The sequence below is a fragment of the Salmo salar genome, chromosome ssa12, assembly GCF_905237065.1.
Source record: "Salmo salar chromosome ssa12, Ssal_v3.1, whole genome shotgun sequence".
NCBI lineage: Eukaryota > Metazoa > Chordata > Actinopteri > Salmoniformes > Salmonidae > Salmo > Salmo salar.
The window spans coordinates 63,504,732-63,519,603 of NC_059453.1; the positions used below are offsets into that span (position 1 = coordinate 63,504,732).

The following is a 14,872-nucleotide window of genomic DNA, read 5'->3' on the forward strand; positions in this document are numbered from 1 at the left end:
GTAGCTACTCCACAATACTAACCTAAATAACAGAGCAAAAAGAAGAAAGCAAGTACAGAATACAAATATTCTAAAATATGCATCCTGTTTGCAATAAGGCACTAAAGTAATACTGCAAAAATATTGTCAAAGAAATGTAATGTATGTCCTGAATACAAACCATTATGTTTGGGGCAAATCCAACACATCACTGAGTACCTCTCTTCATATTTTCAAGCATGGTTGTGGCTGCATCATGTAATGGGTATGCTTGTCATCAGCAAGGACTAGGGAGGGTTTTTTGGGATAAAAATAAACGGAATAGAGTTAAGCACAGGCAAAATTCTAGAGGAAGACCTGGTTCAGTCTGCTTTACAAAAGACACTGGGAGACCAATTTACCTTTCAGCAGGACAATAACCTACAACACAAGGCCAAATGTACACTGGAGTTGCTTACCAAGATGACATTGAATGTTCCTGAGTGGCCTAGTTACAGTTTTGACTTAAATCTGCTTTAAAACTTGACAAAGCTTGAAGAATTTAAAAAGAATCATATGCAAATATGGTACAATCCAGGTGTGCAAAGCTCTGCGAAACTTACCCAGATAGACTCACAGCTGTAATCACTGCCAAAGGTGATTCCAACATGCATTGACTCAGGGGGTTGAATACCTATGTAATCAAGATATATTAGTATTTTATTTTTCATAATATGTTTACTAATGTTAGGGGAGAAATAATCACTTTGACATTACGGAGTATTTTGTTTAGATCGTTGACAAAAAATGACATTTAAATCCATTTTCTTCCCACCTTGTAACACAACAAATGTGGAAAGAATCAAGGGGTGTGAATACTTTCTGAAGGCACTGTAAGCATTCTGAATCACCATTGTGCTACAGTCCCCCAGAAAGCTGAAAACTAAGCTGGATTCCTTTGGTTAAAAGGTTGGTGCATTACAGAACTTTGCAGCTCATTAGCAAGAATCATATCACAAACAGTCGTAGACAGGTAAAAGGCATAAAATATTTATCGATTTAATTATTCAATTTTAGTACATTCTGTGGGAACTGATACGGTTTACTGTAAGACAGTACTTAATTGTGCAGTATGAGCTAAACTGTTAGTGTGTGTGTTTTGGTTTTTACCAGAAGTCCACACAAGGATAGTAAAACAAATGGGGACATTTCGCAGGTCCACCCAAAGAAAAAGGCTATTTTAGGCTTAGGGGTTAAGTTTAGGGCTAGAATTAGGGTTAGGTTTAGGAGTTAGGGTTAGGTTTAGGTTAAGGATTAGGGTTATATGTAGGGTTAGGAAAAATATGATTTTGAATGAGAGTCAATTGTTTGGTCCCCACAAGGATAGTAAAACAAATGTGTGTGTGTGCATTCTTACCAACGCCCCGCTACTGAGAAGGATCATGAAGATGATGACGGTCTCAAACCAGTTATGCTCCACGATCAGGTAGCTTGTCTTCCTCAGGAACCACCAGTGCTTCCCCCAGCCATGATCGATGGGCAAGTACAAAAACGTATACTTGGCAACACATTCTGGATAAGAGGACAAACACACTCACTGTTACTGACACAGTCAAATACATTTAGGACATGTACACACTATTGACTACACACACACACGTCCATAAAAAGGCCTCATACAAACTGAAGATGAGTACAGACACTCACAGACCCACACTTGCCATGGCCCACAATGAAATCAGTTAGAATAAATGCTAAGTGCTATTGTGGCCAGACTGAGGCCTGTGTCTCTCTGTGGGTTCTTAGTTACCATCTGTCCAGCAGGCGTCTGGGTCCAGGAACTCCTCCACAACCTCCACCACCACCACTTCCTCCACGTCAGGCTTGATGTCTATGGTGCTGCCCTCCGAAGAGCTAGTGTCATCCAGCTGAGACAGACAACAGGAGAGAGGGTCAGACTCCTAACATCACAGAACATTCTGTGGTGTTATGAGCTAGTATGTACAAAGATACTGCACAGTGGTACCCACTGCCTACAAAAGCATCCACTAGTCACCCGCTAACCCTTTCTGTGGATACCTCATAGGCATCATGATTTAAGGGCCACATAACCTAACCAGGAAAAGCTGTGTGTCGAAGTTGGAGGTTAGATGTTACATGTTGTCTGCATTTTTAACACATTCTCTTACATTCCAACCGTGGATGTGTGGGTAACCTTGTCTATTTGTCTTGAAGTGAGTATTATTAATAGCAACATTGACCAGTTAGTCATTAACCTTGGCTGCTGAGTGATTACATTATTGGGGCTGGTCACTGGTAAATATGCATACGCAGAATTGACAGGGATGCATGACTTGCTGCTAGGTATCTTTATGTAAATAGACTAGAGCATTAGATCCAGTGGTAAAACCTTTTACTCAACGGCCAGGATAAAACACATACGACACTCAAGAAGGGAATTGATATGATAAACATGTTAACTAAAGTGAGGTGGGGGAAGGTGTCATAGGCCGGGGCTTTTTAATTCATGTCTCACAGTAAAGATACTCACAGACTCTCAGAAGAAATGCTTATTCTTAAATACAACAGTCGAGCTACAAACGACGACCATTACCAAAGTATTATTTGATATGATAACAGTGAAACGGTTATGGAGAGATGATTCAACACATAGGTCTATAACAGGCATAAAATGTAAATATATTGAGGCTGATCTCAAACAGCATGTTCAGGTAGAGACGTTTAAACAGACATATGCCTTTTCTAGCCAACCTAATAAATCATCTCAAAGCTGAACAATAAGTCAAGGTGAACCAGGACACACACACACACACACACACACACACACACACACACACACACACACACACACACACACACACACACACACACACACACACACACACACACACACACACACACACACACACACACACAGCTAATCCAATTTACGGATGAATGACGCTTCACTTTAGAATCCTGAATCGTCAGCAGAAAGACTGTGCTTCTCTGTCTTACTCTCATACACACTCTCTCTCTCCCCCTCTCTCTTGCTCTCTTTCTCCAGTATCACAAACAGCCAGACAGATCCCTGACTGTCTGACAGGGGCTCTGTGTCCGTCCAATCGCTGCAGGGCTGGGCTGTGACAGGCTTAGATGCAGGATAGCCAGCCTTGTGGTTGGTGGAGACAGGTAGCGGAGAAGACTGGAATCTGGTACAGGTATTAGAGCTGCTGCATGACTTCCCTCTGCAAACCAGGTCAAGGTGACCCAAGCATCAGAGCTCCCCAACATATCCACATACTGTATGAGTGAGGGGGACCTTTCCCACACGTTGACATACACAAAGCAGTGTCCGTCTGTCTGTCTGTCAGTCTGCAGAGCCAGTGGTACTGCCATGTCTAAACAAATGTTCTGAAACGTCAGGTCATCTGAAGGTCTCCTGTGTTCGCCCCTCTGTGTTCACCGCTCTATATTCACTGCTCAGTCCAGTGTTGATGAGTGGATTAAAAAGACACACATTGCATACACACACACACACACACACACACACACACACACACACACACACACACACACACACAAATGCACTTTAAGCCGTTACATCATCTACTACATTAAGACTGCAATCTCAAGAGCCTCAGCATGTTCAGAACGTATTCACACCCCTTGACTTTTCCACATTGTGTTGTGTTACAGCCTGAATTTAAAAAGGCTACAATTGAGATCATAGCCCATAATGTCAAAGTGGAATTATAATTTTTTTAATGTTTACAAGTTCAAAAAAAATTAATAGCTGAAATGTCTTGAGTCAATAAGTATTCAACCCCTTTGTTGTGGCAAGCCTAAATAAGTTCAGGAGCAAGAATTTGCTTAACAAGTCACAATCATTTCTACCATCTCTGAACCCAACACATACAATTATGTGTAAGGCCCCTTAGTTGAGCAGTAAATTTCAAACACCGATTCAACCACAAAGACCAGGCAGGTTTTCCAATGCCTCACAAAGAAGGGCACCTATCGGTAGATTGGTATTTTTTTTTAAAGGAGACGTTGAACATCCTAAGAAGCATGGTGAAGTTATTATTTACAATTTGGATAGTGTGTCAATACACCCAGTCACTACAAAGATACAGGCGTCCTTCCTAACTCAGTTACTAGAGAGGAAGGACACCGCTCAGGGATTTCACCACGAAGCCAATGGTGACTTTAAAACAGTTACAGAGTTTAATGGCTGTGATAAGAGAAAACTGAGGATGAATCAACAACATTGTAGCTACTCCACAATACTAACCTAAATAACAGAGCGAAAAAGAAGAAAGCAGGTACAGAATACAAATATTCTAAAATATGCATCCTGTTTGCAATAAGGCACTAAAGTAAAACTGCAAAAAATGTGGCAAAGAAATTAACTTTATGTCCTGAATACAAAGTGTTATGTTTGAGGCAAATCCAACACAACACGTCACTGAGTTCCACTCTTCATATTTTCAAGCATGGTGGTGGCTGCATCATGTTATGGGTATGCTTGTCATCAGCAAGGACCTGAATTTTTTTTTTTTAAGATAAAAATAAATGGAATAGAGCTAAGCACAGGCAAAATCCTAGAGGAAAATCTGGTTCAGTCTGCTTTCCAAACAGACACTGGGAGACAAATTCACCTTTCAGGAGAACAATAACCTAAAACACAAGGCCAAATATACACTACAGTTGCTTACCGAGATTACATTGAATGTTCCTGAGTGGCCTAGTTATAGTTTTGACTTAAATCGGCTTAAAATCTATGGCAAGACTTGAAAATGGCAGTCAACTTGACAGAACTTGAACAAAAAAAATAAGTGCAAATATTGTACAATCCAGGTGTGCAAAGCTGTTAGAGACTTACCCAGAAAGACTCACAGCTGTAATCGCTGCCAAAGGTGATTCTAACATGTATTGACTCAGGGGTGTGAAGAAATTAGATATTTCTGTATTTCATTTCCAATAAATATGCAACATTTTCTATAAACATGTTTTTACTTTGTCATTATGGGGTATTGAGTGTAGATGGGTAAGAAATTAAAAAAAAACATTTAAAACATTTTGAATTCAGTCAGTAACACAACAAAATGTGGAATAAGTCAAGGGGTATAAACACTTTCTGAAGGCACTGTATTTGGCTACTCTGCAAAGCATCATGCTACATCTATAACTAGAAAAGTTAAATTTCCTGAAGAAAATTTGAGCGATTGCATCAGCTATTTAACGGTAGTGATCTTGCTGAAGCAAGCACACTAATTAAAATGAATATGCTGGATAACAATAGTGGTTAGTAGCAAGGGTTGGAACCAGTTCAGGGAACAGAACCGAAAACTGGAAAAGAAGGAAATGATTTGAGGAACAGAGCCCTAACCTGAAACTAAAGTGATCTATACTGATCTATACTGTTCCGGGACATAACCGTTATTTTAAAAGCATGGGAAGCGGTTAATAACTTTCTTTTACATTCTGACCATTTTTTCCAGTCCCACAAAAATCACAACAAAGCGCCAATGCAAAGCCCTCACTGCCACTCAGAAACTTATTCCAGCATCTGCCTACCGGCTGGAAATCTTTGCCAGTGGGTATACTTGTGTGTAGGCTACTGCCCCTCCCCTCCCCTCCCCTCCCCTCTGAAGCATAGGTTACTGTAGCCTACTGCCGACATTACAAGCATGGTGCTGAAAAAAACATTTCCCTGCACTAATTCAGGACTAGGCACCACAGTGTGTGTGTTTGTCTTTCATTATGATTTTACCATGCTTTTATGGCAAAATACAATTTGCTCTTAAAGACTTTCCTATAGATATTAAATTGCTTACCCGCTCCATAGCAAGCTGCTCTATCCGCACTAATTGGTGAAGTCATTTAATGTCGAGCTAAATGTAAATAAATTACGGTTTCAGAGGTTTAAAAAAGAATAGAAAGGAACAATATAAACCGGTACTTTTTTTTGGTTCGAACCGATTCAAAACTTTATTTTGTTGTTTGGAACAGTGGAACGGAAGGAAAAAATAATGGTTCTGTTCAGAACGAAACCATAATGGTTCCAACCCCTGGTTAGTAGTGGGTGCAAACGCAATAATAAGCTTGAGGCATAATGTTTTGCTATAAGGAATAAATATTTCCTCTGATTGATTTGTTTTCTGGAGTGTGTTAACTATTTCTAGTTAACCATTAGAAGATGCGCAAGTGAAAGTAAGCACTTTGTTGACACACCTTGCTAAATCCTATTTAGTCACAAAGTCATTCTTTCTCATCACTACCGTATTGTGGCTTGTATTAGCTAACATAAATGTAGCTATACATTACCTTCAAAGTCAGTCATAGAAATATAATTCCTAGAACGGACATCCAAGTCAATGGGTCATTGATGGGTAGACTGGCGGCCATTTTTAGAGTACCCATGATCAGAAAATAAAGCTGGAAGTACAGAATTCAATTTGTGCTTTATTAACAGTCAACACAATTGACATTATAAAGCCACAGCATCATTTTAATGAACATTCCATGTGAACGTGGCAATTAAGCATACAATGTCAGCCATATTGAGTGTACCCATAAGGGGCTGTCAAATTGCCATGGTCTGAGGGGCTAAACCACTTCTAGGAGTTATATTTCTATGGTCACAGTCTCATCATTGGCGTATTGTAGCTTGCATTTGCTAACAAAAGTGTATACATTACCTCCTACTCATCAGGAGAGCCGGTGACGGATAAAGGCAAACACATTAGCCACGGTTCAACTTGTGAAAGACGATGCGATTACTAAAATAACTGTATCTTTTGATTAGTATAAGCTAATCCTGATGTGATTTCTGATTTGAGTTACAGATCCGTTGCATTTGTTTCAGTACCTAGCTATCTAGGTTTGCAAAATACATTGTGTTAGTTGTGCTAGTTAGCTAACTAACGTGTTTAGTTAGGTGAGATTTAGCTAAATCAAAGAAATTCTGTACAGAAAGAGACATTTCTAACGGCCATTCCAATACAAACCCTTGATCACGCTAACTAGCAGTGTAATGGCCACCAAGCTAGCTACGTAGAAACACGTGATCATCTCAAGTTAACGAGCTGTGCCAAACTGCACATGTGCAGTATAGCACTCCTTTGAAATAAAGTTGTTTTTGAGAAATATGAATGTGTCACACTTTTGCGGCTATGTAGGGAAGACATATTCAGCTACTCGAAGCTAGCTAATTCATATAGAATATGTGAAAACCTACAAAAAACATATAAGAAGTCAGAAGTATGAGCGATTTTAGAAGAGTGGATGCTAACGCACTCCAATTCATAGAAAATGATGTAACCACTATATTTGATAAGGTCTCAACAACTCAATTCACAACTTATCCTAAACCTCCAACAGAACTCAGTCAAACCTTCCACCTAATCAAGCACCCAAACCCCCCTTCCCATTTTCCGATTAACCACCTTCCTCAACCATCAACCTCCCCTCTTATAGAACCCCACGCACCAACCAAATGTATCCATTTCTATATTTAAATAGCATAGAAAGAATATATCACACCCATCCCTCCATACTTACGTCTTTGCTGTTCTCCACATCCGACTCGCTGCTGAAGTCCTCGGTGTTGAGGTTATCGAAGTCTGACTCCCCGACCGCAATGGGAACGCACACGGTCAGGTTGGGATTGTGGATGAAGGACATGTGGTCCTCGTCGATCATGTACTTGCCCACACTGCTGCCAATACCGCTGGTAGTGCCATTGATGTAGTCCAGCTCGCGGTTGATGTCTATGCCCTTCTGGTTTGCGATGCAGTTAAGCTTCTCGTCAAACTCATCAAGATGCTTCTGCTCATCCTCTGCTTCTTCCTCCTCCTTGCAATCAGAATCAGATTTGCAATCAGAATCAGATTTAAAATCAGTCAGGAAACAAATACTGACGTTCAAGTACATTGTGAAAGAGTTTGTCTTGGTGTTGTTAAAACAACACAGAAACAACACAACAATGACATCAGAGTGATGTCATACATAACAGAACATAGAGGACATGTCATCACAGCATACCTTCTTCATAACCTCAGCTACAAAGACCTTGGCCCAGGCAATCCCCGTCTTTATTCGACCAACGGCTATTTGCAGGTTGTTCTGTTCTCCGTCATCGTCTGAGGGTGCCAGGTTGTCTGCGCTAAACGAGCTCAGCAACAAGGCAAGGAACAGGTTCAACACCTGGGGAGAGGGCCGTGCACAGAGAGCAGGTCTTAGCAGATGTGTCACTAACCGCAAACTAACTGATATCAGGCTTAACCAGACTAAAATTATAATGCACAAACCATAGTTACATGTGGATGTGGATGCAGAAATGCTACTTGCTTCCAATTCACTAAGTAAAGAGAGGCCTGATCTTCACAGGTTGGGTATGCAAGAAACTGCTACTCGATTATAGATATTTCAATGGTTGTTTTTCTTACCACCAAGTTGCCTATGACCATGACCATCAAGAAGACGATCATGCACATGTTCTGGCCGGCCACCTCCATGCAGTCCCACATGGACTCGATCCACTCCCCGCACAGAACCCGAAACACCATGAGAAATGAGTGAAAGAAGTCATTCATGTGCCAACGGGGCAGCTTACAGCTTGTTGCGATCTTACAGACACAGTCCTTGTAGTTCTTTCCAAACAGTTGCATGCCAACCACGGCGAAGATGAAGACGATAAGGGCCAGCACCAAGGTCAAGTTTCCCAGGGCTCCCACAGAAGAATGAATGATTTTGATGAGCATGTTGAGTGTGGGCCACGACTTGGCCAGCTTAAACACTCTCAGCTAGACAAACGACAGAGAGGGAGGGAGGGTAGGAGAGACAGATTTGAGGTGGTTAATCATACTGTTTGAGAATTTCGGCATTAGTCAAGTCAAGCTAACTCTGCTGCAGAGTGAACCCTTCACCCCACCTTCGGTAAACTGTCTGGACATCAAGGTCATAGATGGTTATCATTATACTCCCTCATTCCAATCCACAACACTTTCTTACTCACCAATCGGAATGACCTGAGCACAGACAGACCCTCAATGTCAGCCAATACCAGCTCGACTAAACTGAGGGTCACGATGAAGCTGTCAAAACAATTCCAGCCCTCCTGGAAGTAGTAGTATGGATCCATGGCAGCCAGCTTGGCAAACATCTCACCAGCAAAGATACCAGTGAAAACCTGTAAGTGCAAAAAGAGAAAAAGGTTAACAGTCAGATCCTAGGGTCAAGCTACCACTGTAGGACACAGGTTTGGGGTCAACCCCACTTAAATTCAGGAGATTCATTTCGTTTTAATTCAAGGGTGCAATTTAGACTGTAAAGGGGTTGCTGTGAATTTGACAGTAACTTACCAGCAGCTAGTGGCAAGTAAGTACAGTAACCAATGACACACAGTATTATACCATAAACAAGTAAATGCTACTGTAATTCATTGAGGGAGATGTGTTTTTTTATTTTACAGTATTTTACTCTTATTACATGCACTGTAAAAAAGCCAACTTAACCAATTCCTTAATAATCCTTATTCTGTGAGTTGAGTGGACTTCAAAAGGACAAGAATGTAAGCTACTCAACAAACTCTGCTCGATGTGAGCAAAAATGACAAAGTCATGATTGCCTTGGAAGGTAACACTGTAAAAAAGCATCAACCAATGGCTTAATCAGCTAAATATGTGAGTATAGTGGACTTCAAATGTACAAGAATTTGAGATAACGTGTTGTGTTTACTCAACATACTCTGCTCTATGTAAGCTAATTTGAACAAGCTTGTTGAGTAAAATTACAAATGTATATTTGCTCAAAACCACGCCCATCATTACCATCTTTCCCAGCCTGCTTTATTGCAGGTTGATATTCAGAATTGTTTGTTTCAATACCTGTGTTTTTTAATGTACATTGATTGGTTGATTAATCTTATGCTACATACATGTTTCTAAACTGATCTAATCTGTCAGTAGTTGGATTTAATGCACCCATTATTGAGATGGCTGTTCCAATTTATATGATTTAGGTAGTCTCAAAAATTCATATTTCTGACCATGTCAGTCATTGTCAATACAAAACCTGGACCCGTACAAATCAGCTGGGCTAGACAATCTAGACCCTCTCTTTCTAAAACTATCTGCCACCATTACCAGCCTGTTCAACCTCTCTTTCGTATTGTCCGAGATCCCTAAAGATTGGAAAGGTGCCACGGTCATCCCCCTCTTCAAAGGGGGTGACACTCTAGACCCAAACTGCTATATATCTATCCTGCCCTGCCTCACTAAAGTCTCCGAAAGCCAAGTTAATAAACAGATCACTGACCATTTCGAATCCCACTGTACCTTCTCCGCTGTGCAATCCGGTTTCTGAGCTGGTCACGGGTGCACCTCAGCCACGCTCAAGGTACTAAACGATATCATAACCGCCATCGATAAAAGACAGTACTGTGCAGCCGTCTTCCTCGACCTGGCCAAGGCTTTCGACTCTGTCAATCACCATATTCTTATCGGCAGACTCAATAGCCCTGGTTTCTCTAATGAATGCCTCGTCTGGTTCACCAACTACTTTGCAGACAGAGTTCAGTGTGTCAAATTGGAGGGCCTGTTGTCCACACTTCTGGCAGTCTCTATGGGGGTACAACAGGGTTCAATTCTCGGGCCGACTCTTTTCTCTGTATATATATATCAATGATGTCACGCTTGCTGTGGGTGATTCCCTGATCCACCTCTACGCAGACGACACCATTCTGTATACTTCTGGCCCTTCCTCGGACACTGTGCTAACTAACCTCCAAACGAGCTTCAATGCCGTACAACACTCCTTCCGTGTCCTCCAACTCCTCTTAAACACTAGTAAAACCAAATGCATGCTTTTCAACCGTTCGCTACCCCAACCTGCCCAACAAGCATAACCACCCTGGACGGTTCTGACCAAGAATATGTGGACAACTATAAATACCAAGGTGTCTGGCTAGACTGTAAACTCTCCTTCCAGACTCATATTAAACATCTCCAAACCAAAATCAAATCTAGAATCGGCTTTCTATTTCGCAACAAAGCCTCCTTCACTCACGCCGCCGAGCTTACCCTAGTAAAACTGACTATCCTACCGATCCTCGACTTCGGCGATGTCATCTACAAAATAGCTTCCAATACTCTACTCAGCAAACTGGATGCAGTCTATCACAGTGCCATCCGGTTTGTTACCAAATCACCTTATACCACCCACCACTGCGACCTGTATGCTCTAGTCGGCTGGCCCTCGCTACATATTTGTTGCCAGACCCACTGGTTCCAGGTCATCTATAAGTCTATGCTAGGTAAAGCTCTGCCTTATCTCAGCTCACTGGTCACGATAACAACACCAGCACACGTTCCAGCAGGTATATCTCACTGATCATCCCCAAAGCCAACACCTCATTTTGCCGCCTTTCCTTCCAGTTCTCTGCTGCCAGTGACTGGAACGAATTGCAAAAATCGCTGAAGCTGGAGACTTATATTTCCCTCACCAACTTTAAACATCAGCTACCTGAGCAGCTAACCGATCGCTGCAGCTGTACATAGTCCATCTGTAAATAGCTCACCCAATCTACCTACCTCATCCCCATACTGCTTTTATTTACTTTTCTGCTCTTTTGCACACCAGTATCTCTGCTTGCATATCATCAACTGCTCATTTATCACTCCAGTGTTAATCTTCTAAATTGTAATTCTTCGCTACTATGGCCTATTTATTGCCTACCTCCTCATGCATTTTGCACACACTGTATATAGACTTTTTTCTACTGTGTCATTGACTTGTTTATTGTGTTATTGGCTTGTTTATTGTTTATTCCATGTCATTCCATGTGTAACTCTGTGTTGTTGTCTGTGTCACACTGCTTTGCTTTATCTTGGCCAGGTCGCAGTTGTAAATGAGAACTTGTTCTCAACTAGCCTACCTGGTTAAATAAAGGTGAATTACATTTTTTATATATATAAAAATGCAGATTGTAGGTGATTAGAAGTTCCAATTGTTGGCTATTCTCACTCTGGCTGGATTCCAATAGAGGAAGTTGTGTCACAAATCACTTAGCAACCGCACCAGGCTCCATGCTTGAAGACTGAAATCAGTCTGTTGAAAGTTCTCCGAAAGTCTACATGACTGGCTGCTATTGGTACCACCGGAAACTTCGGGAAGATTGCCCATTATTTCGTTTTTCTAAGGACACAGAAAACGGAGGCAGTGGGAGAACCTATTCAAGTAAGTAAATACATTTAGAAAATTATCAAAAATGATGTATTATTAGCTAGCTAGCCTACTACAGAAACTTAGTGTGCAGGCTAAGTTTCTGCTAACGTAATGTTTGCTAGTTAGCTAACATTACATACTGCATACAGTGCATTCGGAAAGTTTTCAGACCCCTTGACTTTTTCCATATTTTGTTACATTACAGCCTTATTCTAAAATGGATTAAATTTAAAAAAAAATCTTAATCAATCTACACACAATACCCCATAATGACAATGTGAAAACTTGTTTTTAGAAATGCTAGCAAATGTATTAAATATAAGAAACAGAAATACCTTATTTACGTAAATATTCAGAGCATTTGCTATAATACTTGAGATTGAGCTCAGGTGCATCCTATTTCCATTGATCATCCTTGAGATGTTTCTACAACTTGATTGGAGTCCACTTGTGGTAAATTCAATTGATTGGACACCTGTTGACAGTGCATGTCAGAGCAAAACCCAAAGGAATTGTCCGTAGAGCTCCAAGACAGGATTGTGTCGAGATACAGATCCAGGGAAGGGCACCAAAAAAATTCTGCAACATTGAAGGTCCCCAAGAACACAGTGGCCTCTATCATTCTTAAATGGAAGAAGTATGGAACCACCAAGACTCTTCCTACAGTTTGCCGCCTGGCCAAACTGAGCAATTGGGGGAGAAGGGCCTTGGTCAGGGAGGTGACCAAGAACCCGATGGTCACTCTGACAGAGCTCCAGTGGAGATGGGAGAACCTTCCAGAAGGACAACCATCTTTGCAGCACTCCACCAATCAGGCCTTTATGGAAGTGGCCAGATGGAAGCCACTCCTCAGTAAAAGGAACATGACAGCCTGCTTGGAGTTTGCAAAAAGGCACCAAAAGGACTCTCAGACCATGAGAAACATGATTTTCTGGTCTGATGAAACCAAGATTGAATTCTTTGACCTGACTGTTAAGTGTCATGTCTGGAGGAAACCTGGCAACATCCCTACGGTGAAGCACGGTGGTAGCAGCATCATGCTGTGGGGATGTTTTTCAGCGGCAGGGACTAGTTAGGATTGAGGGAAAGATGAACGGAGAAAAGTATAGAAAAGTATAGCAGTATGATGAAAACCTGCTCCAGAGCGCTCAGGACCTCAGACTGAGGCGAAGGTTCACCTTCAAACAGGACAACGACCCTAAGCACACAGCCAAGACAACGCAGGAGTGGCTTCGGGACAAGTCTCTGAATGTCCTTCAGTGGCCCAGCCAGAGCCCAGACTTGAACCCGATCTAACTTCTCTGGAGAGACCTGAAAATAGCTGTGCAGGGACGCTCCCCATCCAACCTGACAGAGCTTGAGAGGATCTGCAGAGAAGAATGGGAGAAACTCCCCAAACAGATGTGTGTCCAGCTTGTAGCCTCATACCCAGGAAGATTCAAGGCTGTAATCGCTGCCAAAGGTGCTTCAACAAAGTACTGAGTAAAGGGTCTGAATACTTACGTAAATGTTATATTTAAAATATATATATTTTATAAACTTGCAAAATTGTCATTATGGAGTTTTGTGTGTAGATTGATGAGGGGGGAAATTGATTTAATCAATTTTAGAATAAGGCTGTGACGTAACAAAATGTGGAAGAAGTCAAGGGGTCTGAATACTTTCCGAATGCACTGTAGCTAGCTAAGTCATCTAAATATTACCAGCTTGCTAACTTCATATTAGCTAGCTATCTTGATATATTTATCGTTGTAACTCTAAATGCATTTGTAGCTAGGTAGCTAGCTACCAGCCGTGGAAGAGGGTGAAAGGATTAGCTAGCAGTTACAGCTGTCTGTAATGCCCTGGCCATAGAGAGGGTTTTTTGTTCTTTATTTTGGTTAGGCCAGGATGTTACATTGGGTGGGCGTTCTATGTTCATTTTCTATGTTGTCTGTTTCATTGATTTTGGCCGTGTGGCTTCCAATCAGGCACAGCTGTTGTTGGTTGTTGCTGATTGGGAGTCACACAATTGCCTGTTTTTCCGTTGGGGTTTTGTGGGTAATTGTTTCTGTTAGATTATTTCCTAACAGGACTGTTTTGCTGTCGTGTTTTTGTTCAGTTTTGTATAGTGTTCTTACGTTAATTAAAATCATGATGAACACTAACTCCGCTGCGCCTTGGTCTACTCTCTTTCCCGACAGCCGTTACACTGTCAGAAAGGAGAGTAGGCTACTCTGGATAGACCGGGTACCTTTGTGGGAGGACATTATGAAAATATTCTCCAGTTCCAATCCTTAGCGAGAAAAACTGAGGACAGAGAGATATAGCAACATAATATTCAGTGCTTTCTAATTTGAGTATAATGCAGCCTGTTTACTTTGTGATATTTTCCGTCCTTAGGTACAGAGAACCGTAAAACCCTGTCTGCAGATGAAAAGGTCCCAATGAATGTCCCAAGAGAATAAGGGTACATTCTTGTATACCATGGATTATATGTGTACCTATGTTAGCACATTTTGCGAACAAAAATACAATTTAAAAGTCACACACAATCTATAAACCTATTACAACTCGAGCAGACCAACCATGCTGGGTGTACACGCTTCTGTTCCAGCCCAGCACTAGCACACCTGATTCAATGTATCAAACCTAATTAGTTAATAATTAAGTGTGCTTGTGCTGGGCTGGAACAGAAGTCTGC

The 14,872-nt window shown here is 41.4% G+C and overlaps 1 protein-coding gene across 3 annotated transcripts in view; it reads right to left on the reverse strand.

Annotated features, from left to right (window-relative positions):
* Positions 1–14,872, reverse strand: part of LOC106565594 (sodium channel protein type 8 subunit alpha) — a 116,670-nt gene that overhangs the window by 30,327 nt on the left and 71,471 nt on the right. For all 3 annotated transcript variants that reach the window (XM_014132898.2, XM_014132896.2, XM_045691638.1), the window contains exons 15-20: positions 8,981–9,154; positions 8,412–8,768; positions 8,008–8,169; positions 7,525–7,818; positions 1,769–1,886; positions 1,376–1,530 (exon numbers count right to left, since the gene is read on the reverse strand). In XM_014132898.2, coding sequence (XP_013988373.1) covers positions 1,376–1,530; positions 1,769–1,886; positions 7,525–7,818; positions 8,008–8,169; positions 8,412–8,768; positions 8,981–9,154 — 1,260 coding nt within the window. The remainder of the gene's footprint in view (positions 1–1,375; positions 1,531–1,768; positions 1,887–7,524; positions 7,819–8,007; positions 8,170–8,411; positions 8,769–8,980; positions 9,155–14,872) is intronic.